This window comes from Choristoneura fumiferana, chromosome 30, assembly GCF_025370935.1.
Source record: "Choristoneura fumiferana chromosome 30, NRCan_CFum_1, whole genome shotgun sequence".
In the NCBI taxonomy this organism is placed as follows: Eukaryota; Metazoa; Arthropoda; class Insecta; order Lepidoptera; family Tortricidae; genus Choristoneura; species Choristoneura fumiferana.
The window spans coordinates 3,672,850-3,685,766 of NC_133501.1; the positions used below are offsets into that span (position 1 = coordinate 3,672,850).

General features: G+C 37.8%; 1 protein-coding gene across 1 annotated transcript in view; it reads left to right on the top strand.

Moving 5' to 3' along the window:
* Positions 1 to 12,864, top strand: part of LOC141444641 (uncharacterized) — a gene marked incomplete at its 3' end in the record, with an annotated part of 33,664 nt that extends 20,800 nt beyond the window's left edge. The window contains 11 exon segments of the mRNA XM_074110212.1: positions 1,067 to 1,114; positions 2,658 to 2,753; positions 4,150 to 4,293; positions 5,471 to 5,569; positions 6,191 to 6,238; positions 7,440 to 7,580; positions 7,995 to 8,039; positions 8,130 to 8,177; positions 9,117 to 9,164; positions 10,732 to 10,779; positions 12,765 to 12,864. Coding sequence (XP_073966313.1) covers positions 1,067 to 1,114; positions 2,658 to 2,753; positions 4,150 to 4,293; positions 5,471 to 5,569; positions 6,191 to 6,238; positions 7,440 to 7,580; positions 7,995 to 8,039; positions 8,130 to 8,177; positions 9,117 to 9,164; positions 10,732 to 10,779; positions 12,765 to 12,864 — 865 coding nt within the window.
* Positions 12,865 to 12,917: the final 53 nt, after the last annotated feature.

Genomic DNA, 12,917 nt, shown 5'->3' on the forward strand with positions numbered 1-12,917 from the left:
CGTCTCATCTCCACCGAACATCAATAAGGGCAGCAGCAGAAATGGCAGAAACTGCCAAAGCAGGAAAATACAGTGGTCCTGGTGCCGAATATGATTTTGTACCTTTCGGCGTCGAGACCCTTGGTCCGTGGGGCCCTGGCGCTCTGAGTCTCTTCAAAGATCTATCAAAGAGACTCAGAGATACCACAGGAGACCGAAGAGCTGGCAGTTTCCTGCCAGCATCTTTGGTACCATGCCGCAGGGTCCATTTTTAGATTTATTATAGTTTTAGCTTATTTAATTTTATTGTACCTAATATACCTTTTATTGTGAATATTAAAATAATACTATATTTTAATAAATTTTACCATACCTCTTTAATGTTATAAAATTATTATCTATAAGCCATGAATACAATGTCCGCGTAATTTTTTATGTCACAGATTTCTTTAATATAAATTGGTAAAAAAATATCGGAAATTTTAATATAGTTTGGCATAGTAATGTGAACACCGCCAGTGACGTTAGTAACTTATTGTAAAACGTACTGTTTCTTTAAAAAAATATGGCTCTGTCCATCGGAGGACAATTTTGCCAGTGTCTAGTAGTTTTTGCCGTTGTACGGTAAAAAAATTCTAGAAAACGAAATATGAGAGGTGATGGTGGATGAACGATGACAGCGCGAATCTAAAACGTACTGTCTCACATTTATAAATTCTTAAATGGATTGATAATTTGTTAATAGCAGTAACAAAAACGAAGTAAAATTTAATTATTTTAAAATAGAACGGACATTTTCAGCGTTTTATTTATGATTTCGATTTTCGACGACCGGATGGCTAAGTGGTTAGAGCACCTGACTACGAAGCTTGAGGTCCTGGGTTCGAATCCCGGCCGGGGCAGATATTTGTGTGAATAACACGAATGTTTGTTCTCGGGGTCTTGGATGTTTAATATGTATTTAAGTATGTATTTATCTATATAAGTATGTTTATCCGTTGCCTAGTATCCATAGTACATGCTTTGCTTAGTTTGGGACTAGGTCAATTGGTGTCAAGTCCCATGATATTTATTTTATTTATTTCAGAATTGAAATACGCCCTGGAGGAGCTGACACACGAAGCTAACAAACTTAGTAAGTAATGTGTCATATATTATCTGATACATCCTACCAGTGACGGTTTTAGCACTTCTAGCGCCCTGGGCGAGATTTCCACGGCTTCCCCAACTTAAGGGAATTTTCTACAATGTAGGTATAGACTCCGCCCAGGGCGCGATTTAAAGGCGCCCCGTTAAGTCCGGCACCCAGGCCCTAGAAACAGCGTCGTATCAGATTCTGATATTTATGCACTTTTGTTGTGTGAGAAGTTGGTGCTAGCGACTTTATGACGACAGATATATTATTATATAAATTATCTCAACGTTTCGACCACATTTCCGCGGCTATAGTCACGAGTATTAGTTTTATTCTTATGTAAATTATGGATGAAAATCACTTAGTTAAAAAATATTATAAATAATGTAGGAGCGGGCAGACAACAAGATACAAAACAACTAGAATGTTAATGTCTCTCGGGACGCACCGGTTTACTTCGTTCTCCCTAAGATTCAAATGAGAAAGAAAAAGAAAACCGATATCCGAATTCGAGTTCCGAAAAAGATTAGCAAACTAGTTTATAGTTACTAAGTACATTTATTTTAACATTTGAAACTTAACGATAAAATTTGCACTGATAATCGGACATAATGAAAGCAGAAAGTGCGGTTGATCAGCAAGGGCTACTACGAAACTCGAAACTCGAAGTTCGTACCGTACCGTCCCTCTCGCTCTCGTATTAAATAGCATAAGTGTTAGAGGGACCGCACGACACGAACTTCGAATTTCGAGTTTCGTAGTAGCCCTTCAGTTCTGAATGATAATCGCTCAAAATGAAATCAGAAAGATCGGTTGATCCATTTCGAAGTGATAATTGGGAATAGCGAATAAATTATTCTCATTCTTATAATCAGTCATAAAGAAAGCAGGAAGATCGGTTGATCAATTCTGAAGTGATAATCGGTCATAAAGAAAGTAGGTTCGGTTGATTAATTCTGAATTGATAATCGGTCATAAAGAAAGTAGGTTCGGTTGATCAATTCTGAATTGATAATCGGTCATAAACTTTGGTTATAAAGAAAGCAGAAAGTTCGGTTACCTAATCTGGAAGTGATAATCGGTCATATCTGCAATATTTTATATTTTTTATTTATTTGATTCAATTCAATTCAATTCTTGATAGTATAGTTCCATCGATTCTATCGATGATTCCGCCAATGTCGAGGTTGGAAAAGACTATCGGTTAGCCGTTGTACGGTAGCTTCAGCGTGCGGTTATTTTTTTGTGCAACGTCCGCCCGGATTGCTACCACCATCTTGCTCGCTAATCCTGCCGTGAAGCAGCAGCGCTTGCACTGTTGTGTTTCGGCGTGGAGAGTAAAACAGCCGGTGAAATTACTGGCACTCGAGGTATCCCATCTTAGGCCTCTAGGTTGGCACCCCTGGTATTGCAGATGTTTATGGGCGGTGGTGATCTCTTACCATCAGGAGACCACTTGCTCGTTTGCCATCCAGTCGAATAAAAAATGAAATAAAAAATAACATAATGAGCCTTGTTTTTGATAAAAACTTTTTTCTGACAGGTCTCCGAGTGGTGATTGAGACTTTGTACAAGATCACGGGCTGTCGTGTGATCGAAGAGGTCCAGACCGTGTTCTACAGGGTATTCAAGATTGACAGTAAGTTTGTAAACAAAGTAGATTAGAGATTAGATTAGATTGTTTTCGCATACAAAAACTGTCATTTGATTGTGATCGCGAGTGTCAGCTGGGCTACTACGAAACTCGAAGTTCGTATCGTACCGTCCCTCTCGCTCTCGTATTAAATAGTATAAGTGTCAGAGGGACCGCACGACACGAACTTCGAGTTTCGTAGTAGCCCAGCAGAAACGTTACACGGCTTCTGACTTCAGACTCCGTCAAGCGCGCCACCCATGGCAACACTGGCGTTTCGTAGGTGCTTTAATGCCAATTCTGAGATTAATTCATTATTTTCTTAAATCTTCCTAGATACCGCAATTCACCCGTAATCACCCGCACCCGCCGCTCGCACACACTGATAATTTAAGGAGGATTAAGTTTTCTTTAGTCAAGGCTGCGCTGCCGTCGGTGCCGTATGTTTCGATTTTAGCTTAGAGATGATCACCTTTTACGTTCGCGGACTCGTACTTGCGTATTTTTTGTATTAAGTATAATTGTAAATTAGTAGTAGGTATATAAGTGTAGTGTAATAGTTTCGTGCAAGGACACATAAAAAATATAGATACCTACCGACCTATAAACAATATAGTTATAGTATTATGTGTAGGTGAGTAGTATGTATACAGTCGCCATCACCATTCCGGCGAATTTATAAATAATATTTTTAAATTGAGAATAATAATATAACGGCATAGAATCTGTCTGTTTTCTCAAGACACAGACATTAGACAATTTGCCGGTAAGTAATTCATCTAAAATAGACGTCGACAACCCTAAGCGACCGCGCCGGAGTAGGCAGTTGTCTCCAAAGGGTCGGAGTGTGGTTGAACATCACAGACATCGCTTGATAATTCTTTGAACACAATGCACTTCTACATGTTCGAATCAATATTTCAACCAATCATTTTTTTTTTAATTTGATTATAAATTTTAATTTTTAATTTTATCTCATTTTCTAATTTGATTATAATTTTTTTTATTAATTTCAACTGACTATATTTTTGAAATGTAGGTATTTGAAGTCTGTAGCGTTTCAATTTTGATTATGTAAGTTTAATTTTGTATTTCTACCTAGCAATTTAATGTTTTGTACACCCATTTATTAATTATTATTATTATTAATTATTATTATTATTAATTATTAATTTATTAATTAATTATTATTATTATTATTATTGGCAAGACATAGAAGATCACAAAATGTCTTAACAACTCTGTATCTTACAGCCTAACTAAGTATGTTCCACAATAAACATTTTTTCTGATTCGGATTCTGATTCTGATAACAGGATCCCTGGGCCTTAGTATTGTCCAGCAGCCGCAGTCTTCACAGCCTCATTCGTTTGGCTGACGATCCTATGATTTCTTCTCACAGATATCATCACGGTTATCAAACGAATTAACAACATCTCAAAGAGCCGAGATGCACTTACTTTCCTCGAGTCTCTGCTCGAAGTCACGCAGAGTAAGGTCATCGAAGACGCAAGCGTCGCCTTGAAGAAGCTCACCACTAAGAACTGTGAGTATATCGCTGTATGACTTACCGCTAAACAAGATTATATTTTTCATTGTTATTCAAACAATATTTATTTAATCGTATGGCATACATTTAAAATAAGCTTATACACATATCTATCGCCATCTTTGCCTATTTGTATATCGCCTTAATGTTTGTCACTCGTTTAGCACCACCCAGGGGACACGTGCAGGGTTGTGGTGGGTTTCTACTGCGGACTCGAGTAACAATCGTCCCCCAATATAAACAATGTAACAGTAAAACGAAAGAGTAAACTACGCAGAATATTTACGTACAGTCGGGTTCTAAAATTTGTGAGCAAAAATGTTATCAAAAATATGTGAAGACGTCTGTATATTGTTAACGGCGTAAAAGCGTGCTCAGATATTTTCAACCGGCTTCAAAGGAGGTTCTCAATTCGTGTGTATGTTTTTTTGTATGTTATGCCGAAATTCAAAATTCATTTTTAGTTCTAAAGGACACTAAGTCAGGATCTGATGATGGAATCCTAGAGAAATCGAGGGCAACCCTCGAATTTTTAAAGCACACCTATAGCGTTTTTGGCATTTTTAACACCAAGTCGAGTACCTACTCTGTTATAAATAAAATAATATAACTATGCCGAGTTTGAGCTTAATGGAATCTTTGTGAGATGCATTTTGGCTACAAATCACTAAAAACTCTGAAAATATTATTTTTTTACAAAAAATGGAATCGACTTTAAAAACCTTGAAAGTAATTTTCTACTAGTTTGAAGTCGGTGCCTCAGCAGCAGGAGTGATTAAAGCCAAAAACATATTATGTAGGCGAGGTAGACGACTATAGTTCCACTCCTGCTGGCTCGTGCTGAGGCACCGACTTCAAACTAGTAGATTTTTTTTTTAAGGTTTTTGAAGTCGGTTCCATTTTTTGTTAAAAATTTTTTTTGATCAAATTTTCGCTCAGAAGTTTAGGAACTCTGCTGGACATTCGCCTAATATCCGCGGTAAGAAGAATCATTAAAGTAGCTATACCACTCCTGAAAATAATATTTATGTTAACTTTCGGTTGTAGGTAGGTACGACATGCATGACAACTAACTTAGGGTTGATAATATTTTTCGCTTTAATAATTTATTATATTTTATGGGCTATTTTATTTTGTAAAACATTGATATTAAGAGGACTTACAACAATTTTAGTGTCGGCCTTGGAGATTTTGGAGAACATCAGATCAAAGTCAGGACATGATGACATCATCGACTTCTTTAGGCGTCTCATCGAGCACACTGGCACTAAATGTAAGTATTAATACTAAAGGTAATTTTCGCACATGAGTTTTTACAAAACGGATTTGAACCCACGATGCTCTGCCTGAGAGGCCATAAGTCAAACCACTAAGCCACCATGGCTTTTATTTGTCTATTTCCGTGTTACTTGTGCAAGGTCCGCCCGGATTGCTACCACCATCTTGCTCGCTAATCCTGCCGTGAAGCAGCAGTGCTTGCATTGTTGTTTTCGGCGTGGAGAGGTAAGACAGCCGGTGAAATTACTGGCACGTGAGGTATCCCATCTTAGGCCTCTAGGTTGGCAACGCGTTTGCAATACCCCTGGTGTTGCAGATGTTTATGGGCGGTGGTGACCTCTTACCATCAGGAGACCCACTTGCTCGTTTGCCTTCCAGTCGTATAAAAAAAAAAAAAATACTTTGCGGGAGAAAAAGCGACACGGTAATTAGACTTGAGCAGAGGAATGAGAACGGTCAAATTATCAAAGCTGCGTGAATTTTTGAACTACCGGCAGTTGATCTTCTTTATTTATCTTTAAACAATTATTTTTCAACTGTACATAGTATCGTTTGCGCCGAAATGAATTTAAACTTTTTAAAAATGATTCTGACATGTAATTATTTCTGTTTTCAGCTATCCAAGAGGCATGGGAGGTCATCATTACGTACATTACCATCACAGGTATTTATTATGTTATATATACCAACTCGTAGAATTTTTTTTTTAGCTAAGGTTTGCATAGGTACATACACAATACAATCATCATCCCTCCAAAAATCCCTAATTACTTTTCCCAAAAATGACCGTAAAAGTTGACATTATTCTTTACATATCAGAAGGTGAAGTGCATAGTTTATGGTCAGCGAAAAATTAAAAAGTTAAAGAGATTGCACGCGCGCTAGCTCGACAATAATGAATTAGCGCGCTGCAATCAGTCACATTTTTTTTAACGTAAAAAGGCCATGGAAATGTTGGCACAAGTCGTATACAGCCAAGTCTAATGGCCGGTATCAGATATTTTCTTGGAACTCCGGACTTTTTCTATTGGGTCTGAAGTAGCTTGTGGTGTTTTCGGTGGAAAAATACTCCTGCAGTTTATTTTTAATGAAAAAAAGGCGGGAAACCATAAGAAAAATATTGGAATAAAATTAATTTTTACAATATATTTTGAGAAAAAGTTTATTCTATTTCAGAATTATTCACCATTTTTGAGAAAAGCTTTATATTAGTCTCGGCTCGAATAGCAATTGCTGGCTTCGTATTAGTTAAACTCATGCTCAGCCAGCAATTGCCTACTTCCAGGCCGCGACAATAATCTACTATTGTTTTATTTTTGTACTTACTTACACTAAAAAATATTTTAGGTACCATTTTGTCGGCATAGTTTACATACATATTCGAGCAAAATTACAGTTTTCTAGCATTGATAGTCTCCGAGCAAAGCTGCGGACGGACGGACGGACAGACAGACAGACAGACAGACAGACAGACATGGCGAAACTATAAGGGTTCCGTTTTTGACATTTTGGCTCCGGAACCCTAAAAAAGTGTACCCTTTTTTTTAATTTTTTGGAATAAATATGGTTTTTCCTACTCAGAATGAAAAGCACAATCGATACCGATCGTTTAAAAAAATGTCCCCATTTTTTTCATACAAAATTTTATGAGTCAGTTTGTCACGCCCATACTAAGTGTATGAAAAAAAAACGTCGCAAAACTAAAACTTTTTTTTGGAAACATTTTTTTAAACTATCGGAGTCGATTGTGCTCAAAAATAATGAAAGGGTACACTTTTTTTTTGAAAACTAAATTATTTGTTTTTTTGATAACTATTGCTGTACTTGATTATTATTATACTAATGTTTACGTTCTTTTTCCGCAGATATCTTCGAGTTCTTCGAAGTGATCTATCGCTTTACGCGCGTGCAGATCATCACGTTTATAGAGACCATCATCCACGTGACCAGCTCCAGCAGCTTCACGCAAGCCATTTCCAAGCTGAACCGGCTCACAGGAGAAAAGAGTAAGTCAAATTCAAAAGGGCCATTCATAAAGCACGTCACACCAATTTTGACCGTAATTAGCCAAACCCGTCCTCCTCCTCCGCCTCCAGAAACACACCCTCACACACCGCACAAACCGCATGCCGGATACCCCCCTAAATGTGGAACGTATTTTAGTCTAAGTCAAGGAAAGAGTAAGTCAAAAGAGAAAAGAACAAGTGAAAGGTTACATTACAAAATTTTGTTTATTTGTTCTTGCTTTTTTATGTATTCTAATTACAGTATATTTCATTAAAAATGTATGAGTAAAAACGTCTACTGATAGAGACACATAAAAAAGAAAACATTTATATTTGCCTATCTAAAAAATAAAATTTACAAATAAAATCTCATTCAAATTATAATCTACTTATCTATTTAATTTTTTTTTTCAGATTTCATCAAGTCAATGACAATAATATACGAGATTGTAGAAATCGGTGAGTGTCGTATTAAGTAAAAATAGATTTTTAGTTCCTTTACTTTAAATTAAATGTAAAACTAATTAAATTTGTGATTTAATTTTTCAGATATTGTCAAATTCTTCGAAGTTATCATTACGATCAGCAAGAAGTTCGGTAAGTATCTAACATTACATTATAACGTCCGTCTGGGTAGCACCGAAACCGATTTATTAAACTCAATTATTAAAGAAAAGAAACATAGAAAACTGTCGTTTTAGGTGTATCCAAGGGTTATCTATTGTTTCCCCGAAAGTTATATGCCATAATTTCATTTGCCCGAAGTTCATATGCCCGAAACTTCATTTTCCCGAATGTTTCGTTTACTAGAAAATTTATTTGATATATTCTTATTTTCCCGAAAATTAGATGCCATAATGATACGAATGCATATACGTATTGTTTTCCATATTATTAAGTGCAATAATATTATTTAATAGAATATTCAAACGCCATACTCAATAGTGTTTATTTTGATTATGATTGATTAAAATTGCTTTTTTCTTTTACTAATCTATCTATTATCTTATTTATTCGGGCTGCTATAAAAAATACCTAACATCGAAGGCTAAGGCGGGAGCCTTAGCATTCGGAACCTAACCTATCCGAGTCACTTCTGCTCCAAACCGCCTTGCTCGCTCGCTTCGCTCGCTCGCACAAATCAAATGTCGCAATTCTTACCTAACCTAATCTTTGTGATTAAAATTTACCTAATTCAAAGGCTTGTTTGACGTATGGGATTTATCAGTATATAGTGTCGATACTCACCATTTACATGGATGGCAAATGATATTATGGCATGTGATACTTATGGCTTACAATGATTATGAAAAATGAAATTATTTAAATTAATATTATGGGAAACAAAGATTCTGTCATTAGATTAATATGGTAAACAATGAGTTGTGAAAATGTATTTATAAGAAACAATATTATGACGGTTGAATATTATAGCACATGAAATTCGGGCAAGTAAAGGTATACCGTATCCAAGACGTATTTTTTGTTATTTTCCTTTTGCGAATTATTTTTAATAATGTTTATATATTTTTACAGATTTTGAGGAAGTGATTACTATCATGGAAGAGTACACGTACACTACGGGTAAGCAAAATCAAATGAAATACCTAGTTTTAATTAAAGATTGAGTTTTTTTACTTTTTAATTGAACAGAAATTTAAGGATTACTTACTATCTAATAATGGTAAATTTCTGCATTAGAAAACTCGTAAGGTTTGACTATTTATTTTTTTTATAAATCAAAGCTTGCCCATGCATTATCGAACGAAAATCAATTTTTAAGCTACCTTTACAATTACTAGAGGTATAAACGTTTGAAATCCAAAATTATAGAGAGAAAGACATACTTGCACGTGACGTCACACCCAAGAAGCGTCATACCTGTTGCATAGAGAAAAGCGTTTTAGAAAGAGAGATGTAAAGATTTTTCAAAATAAACTCGAAAAAAGTTTCAAGCGAATTATGTATGTAAACTCTTCATTGTACAAAATAAGTAAACAAACACAGATGACAAACATTGAGATATATGTACAAAGGCGAACTTATCCCTTTAAGGGATCTCTACCAGTCAACCTTTGAGTGGATGAGAGGAGCATTCAGTCAGGGACAGACAAAAAGTAAATTAAATTATTCTGGTGTCCCTGTGGTGGCTCGGTTCGGTGGCATTTAGACATCACAGTTGCTGATGCAGCTGCTGAGTTGCTACGCTAGTTGCCGCTTGCACGGAGCGGGTGGGTGGCCGTTTCATCATCATCATCATCCCAGCCTATATACGTCCCACTGCTGGGCACAGGCCTCCTCTCAGAACAAGAGGGCTTGGGCCATAGTTCCCACGCGGTCGGTGGCCGTCTGTTGGACAATAATATGAGCAGCGCTAACTGCGCGCGTCGCGTGCATTAGTAGATTGATAACCAAGGGTGGAAAGCGACCCATTTCACCCGTGAGAGCGCCAATAGTTCGAGGGGGAATGGGTAATTTCACCCGAGTTAGACACTACTTTTCATTTCGACTGTGAGGAAAGTAAAATACTACAAGAAAAATGAGAATATTAATAAATTAAATTTACTGATATACAACCTCCAACCTTTTCGCACTGGCCACTTGCCACGGCCGACTATAAAGAAACAACCACGACACAACCTAGGAGCTTATATACAGAACTGGAGGTTGAACGCCGAACGAAGAAGTTTGACCTTTGTTACTTATTTAAATATTACATCTCTTTCTTTCACATTTCAAGAAAGAGATGGATATATTCGTGACATAATAAAAGTCAAATTTCTTGGTTCAAACTGGATCTCTATAGTCTAAGTTTCAAACGGATGTTCGGCGTTCAACCTCCAGTGTTGTATAGGTATATATAAGTTCCTTGGTCACGACGTGTATCTAGATGGCAGGCCGAAACGTGAATTATCTTCGACTCCGTGGATAATCGTAAAAATAAAAATAAAGTACTTTCCACCCTAGAGATGAAAACGCAATTTTCCACCCGGCTATCTATCCATGAAAATTAAACTTTCCGAACAGGAGAGATGAAAACGATGTTACCTGCACCAAGACAACCACTGCACCCGACACAGATACCCTAGGGCCTAGGGCCTTAAATAGCCCTAACTAAAGAATAAGAACTTCATCATTTGTTATTTTCCAGATTTCATTAATGCCCTCAAGGAACTCCGCGAGTGTACTGGCGAGACAGGTATGTAAACCAACTAGTTTGCTATTGTCTTTCGGAACATAACCAAAAGATCGTTTTTATTTTTATCCTCATTCGAAATATTCAGGAAAAAGAAAACAGACGAGTCGCGAGCGACATCATTCTGTACACTGCAAATACTTACAGTTAGGCCGTATTGCCCAAGCACGTGCTTGCGATCGCATTATTATCTCTTTCTACTTTTATTCTGTACCGTTTGAGAGAGAATTGGTGCATGCGATGGTAACGGTGACTTTGAATGCCTTAGACAACATTGACTATCAGGCAAAAACGTTTTATTCAGTCAGATCCGTCTTCTTCAGGCGGATCTATAGATGGATATTTTACAGTTTAATTTTTTCTCGGTTCCTATATTAATAACAATTTATCACAAAATAAGTTTTCTCAAAACATGTCATGAAATATTGACGTTGTGTTACAAATAATAGGCTGAGAAGTAGCGCGATGCAGGCGCTGCGGCTCAGCTGCGTGCGCGCGGTCACTCTAGCGGCCTGCAAAGAGATTTCACGAGTACTGCCTTTTCGCAACGTAACGTTTGGCAACCTGTTTCATTTCGCAAACTCTAAAACTGTAAATATTTCTGGATTTATTTCAGGGTCATCGTGTAGAACCCTTTAGGTTAGGTTAGGTTAGTTTTATAAAAATCCTGAAATATTTACAGTTTCAGAAATATTAAACAGTTGGGAAATGAAAAGTTGCGAAATGAAACAGGTTGCCAAACGTTATTAGCCGAAACATTAGTAAACCGAGATTTCATACAACCTTGCAGGCCGCTGGCCGGCAATGCGACCGTCTTTAGTTTCAACGCGCGGTCTGCGACATGGCGCACGTTATTCCCACACCCAGCAACACCAGCTGCAGCCGCCGCCAGCAGCCAGCTCGACACGCGCGCACACATCAGGGCGACGGGTGACACTCTTTCCCGTCCGGATAACACCGACATGGAAATACCGGCCCTGTTTTTCTGTACACGCCCATAGAAACTGACAGGAGCTTCTATGGGCGTGTACACGAAAAACAGGGTCGGTATTTCCATGTCGGTGTTATCCGGGCCGGGAAAGAGTGTCACCCCAGGGCGACCAGACTAGCGTCCCGCCAGCTGGATTCTGTGTTTTAGGGTTTCGGAGCCAAAATGGCAAAAACGGAACCCTTATAGTTTCGCGATGTCTGTCTGTCTGTCTGTCCGTCCGCGGCTTTGCTCAGGGACTATCAATGGTAGAAAGAAGTAATTTTGCACGGATATATCTGTAAACTATGCAACAAAATAATAATAAAAAAAAATTAAGGTACTTCCCATAGACGTAAAGTGGGGGTGACTTTTTTTTTTTTCATCATCCAACCCTATAGTGTGGGGTATCGTTGGATTGGTCTTTTAAGACCATTAGGGGTTTGCTAAGAAGATTTTTCGATTCAGTGATTTGTTTTCGGACGGACGAAAAGACGGTCGCATTGCCGGCCAGCGGCCTGCAAAGTTGTATGAAATATCTTTGCAGGCGGTAGAGTGACCGCGGCGCACGCAGGCGAGTCAAAGCGCCTGCATCGCGCTACTTCTCGGCCTATTATTTGTAACACAACGTCAATATTTTATGTCATGTTTGAGAAAAATCATTTTAATACAAGCTTTTTCTGCCGACTGTACTTTGTTTGACTGTACTTGCATTACCACCCAAACTACATTTGCGTACCAAATTTCAAGTCTATGCCATTAACCGTTGAAGAGTTCCGTGCCTGCGGAGACGACCTGGCCGGACTACCTACCGGATGTCACTACCAGATTATTGTATTGTCACGCAATTTACATAAGTATACCAAATTTCAATTCAATGAAACCACTTGAAGTTGGTCGAATTTAATTTGCAAGATTTGATTACAGATGGATAGACAGACAGACAGACAGACAACGGGACATGGCTGAAACTATTAAAAAACTTGTACATATTTTCAACAAAATCTCATTCGCCTTTCAGATATCATCAAGGCTATTGAATACATAAAACAAAACAAGCCCAGCAAGAAAACGACAACTACTACGACGACAACCACGACCACGACCACCACTGAGGCTCCACAACCACCACCACCACCACCACAACACAGAGGCACCTACAACCACTACTGAG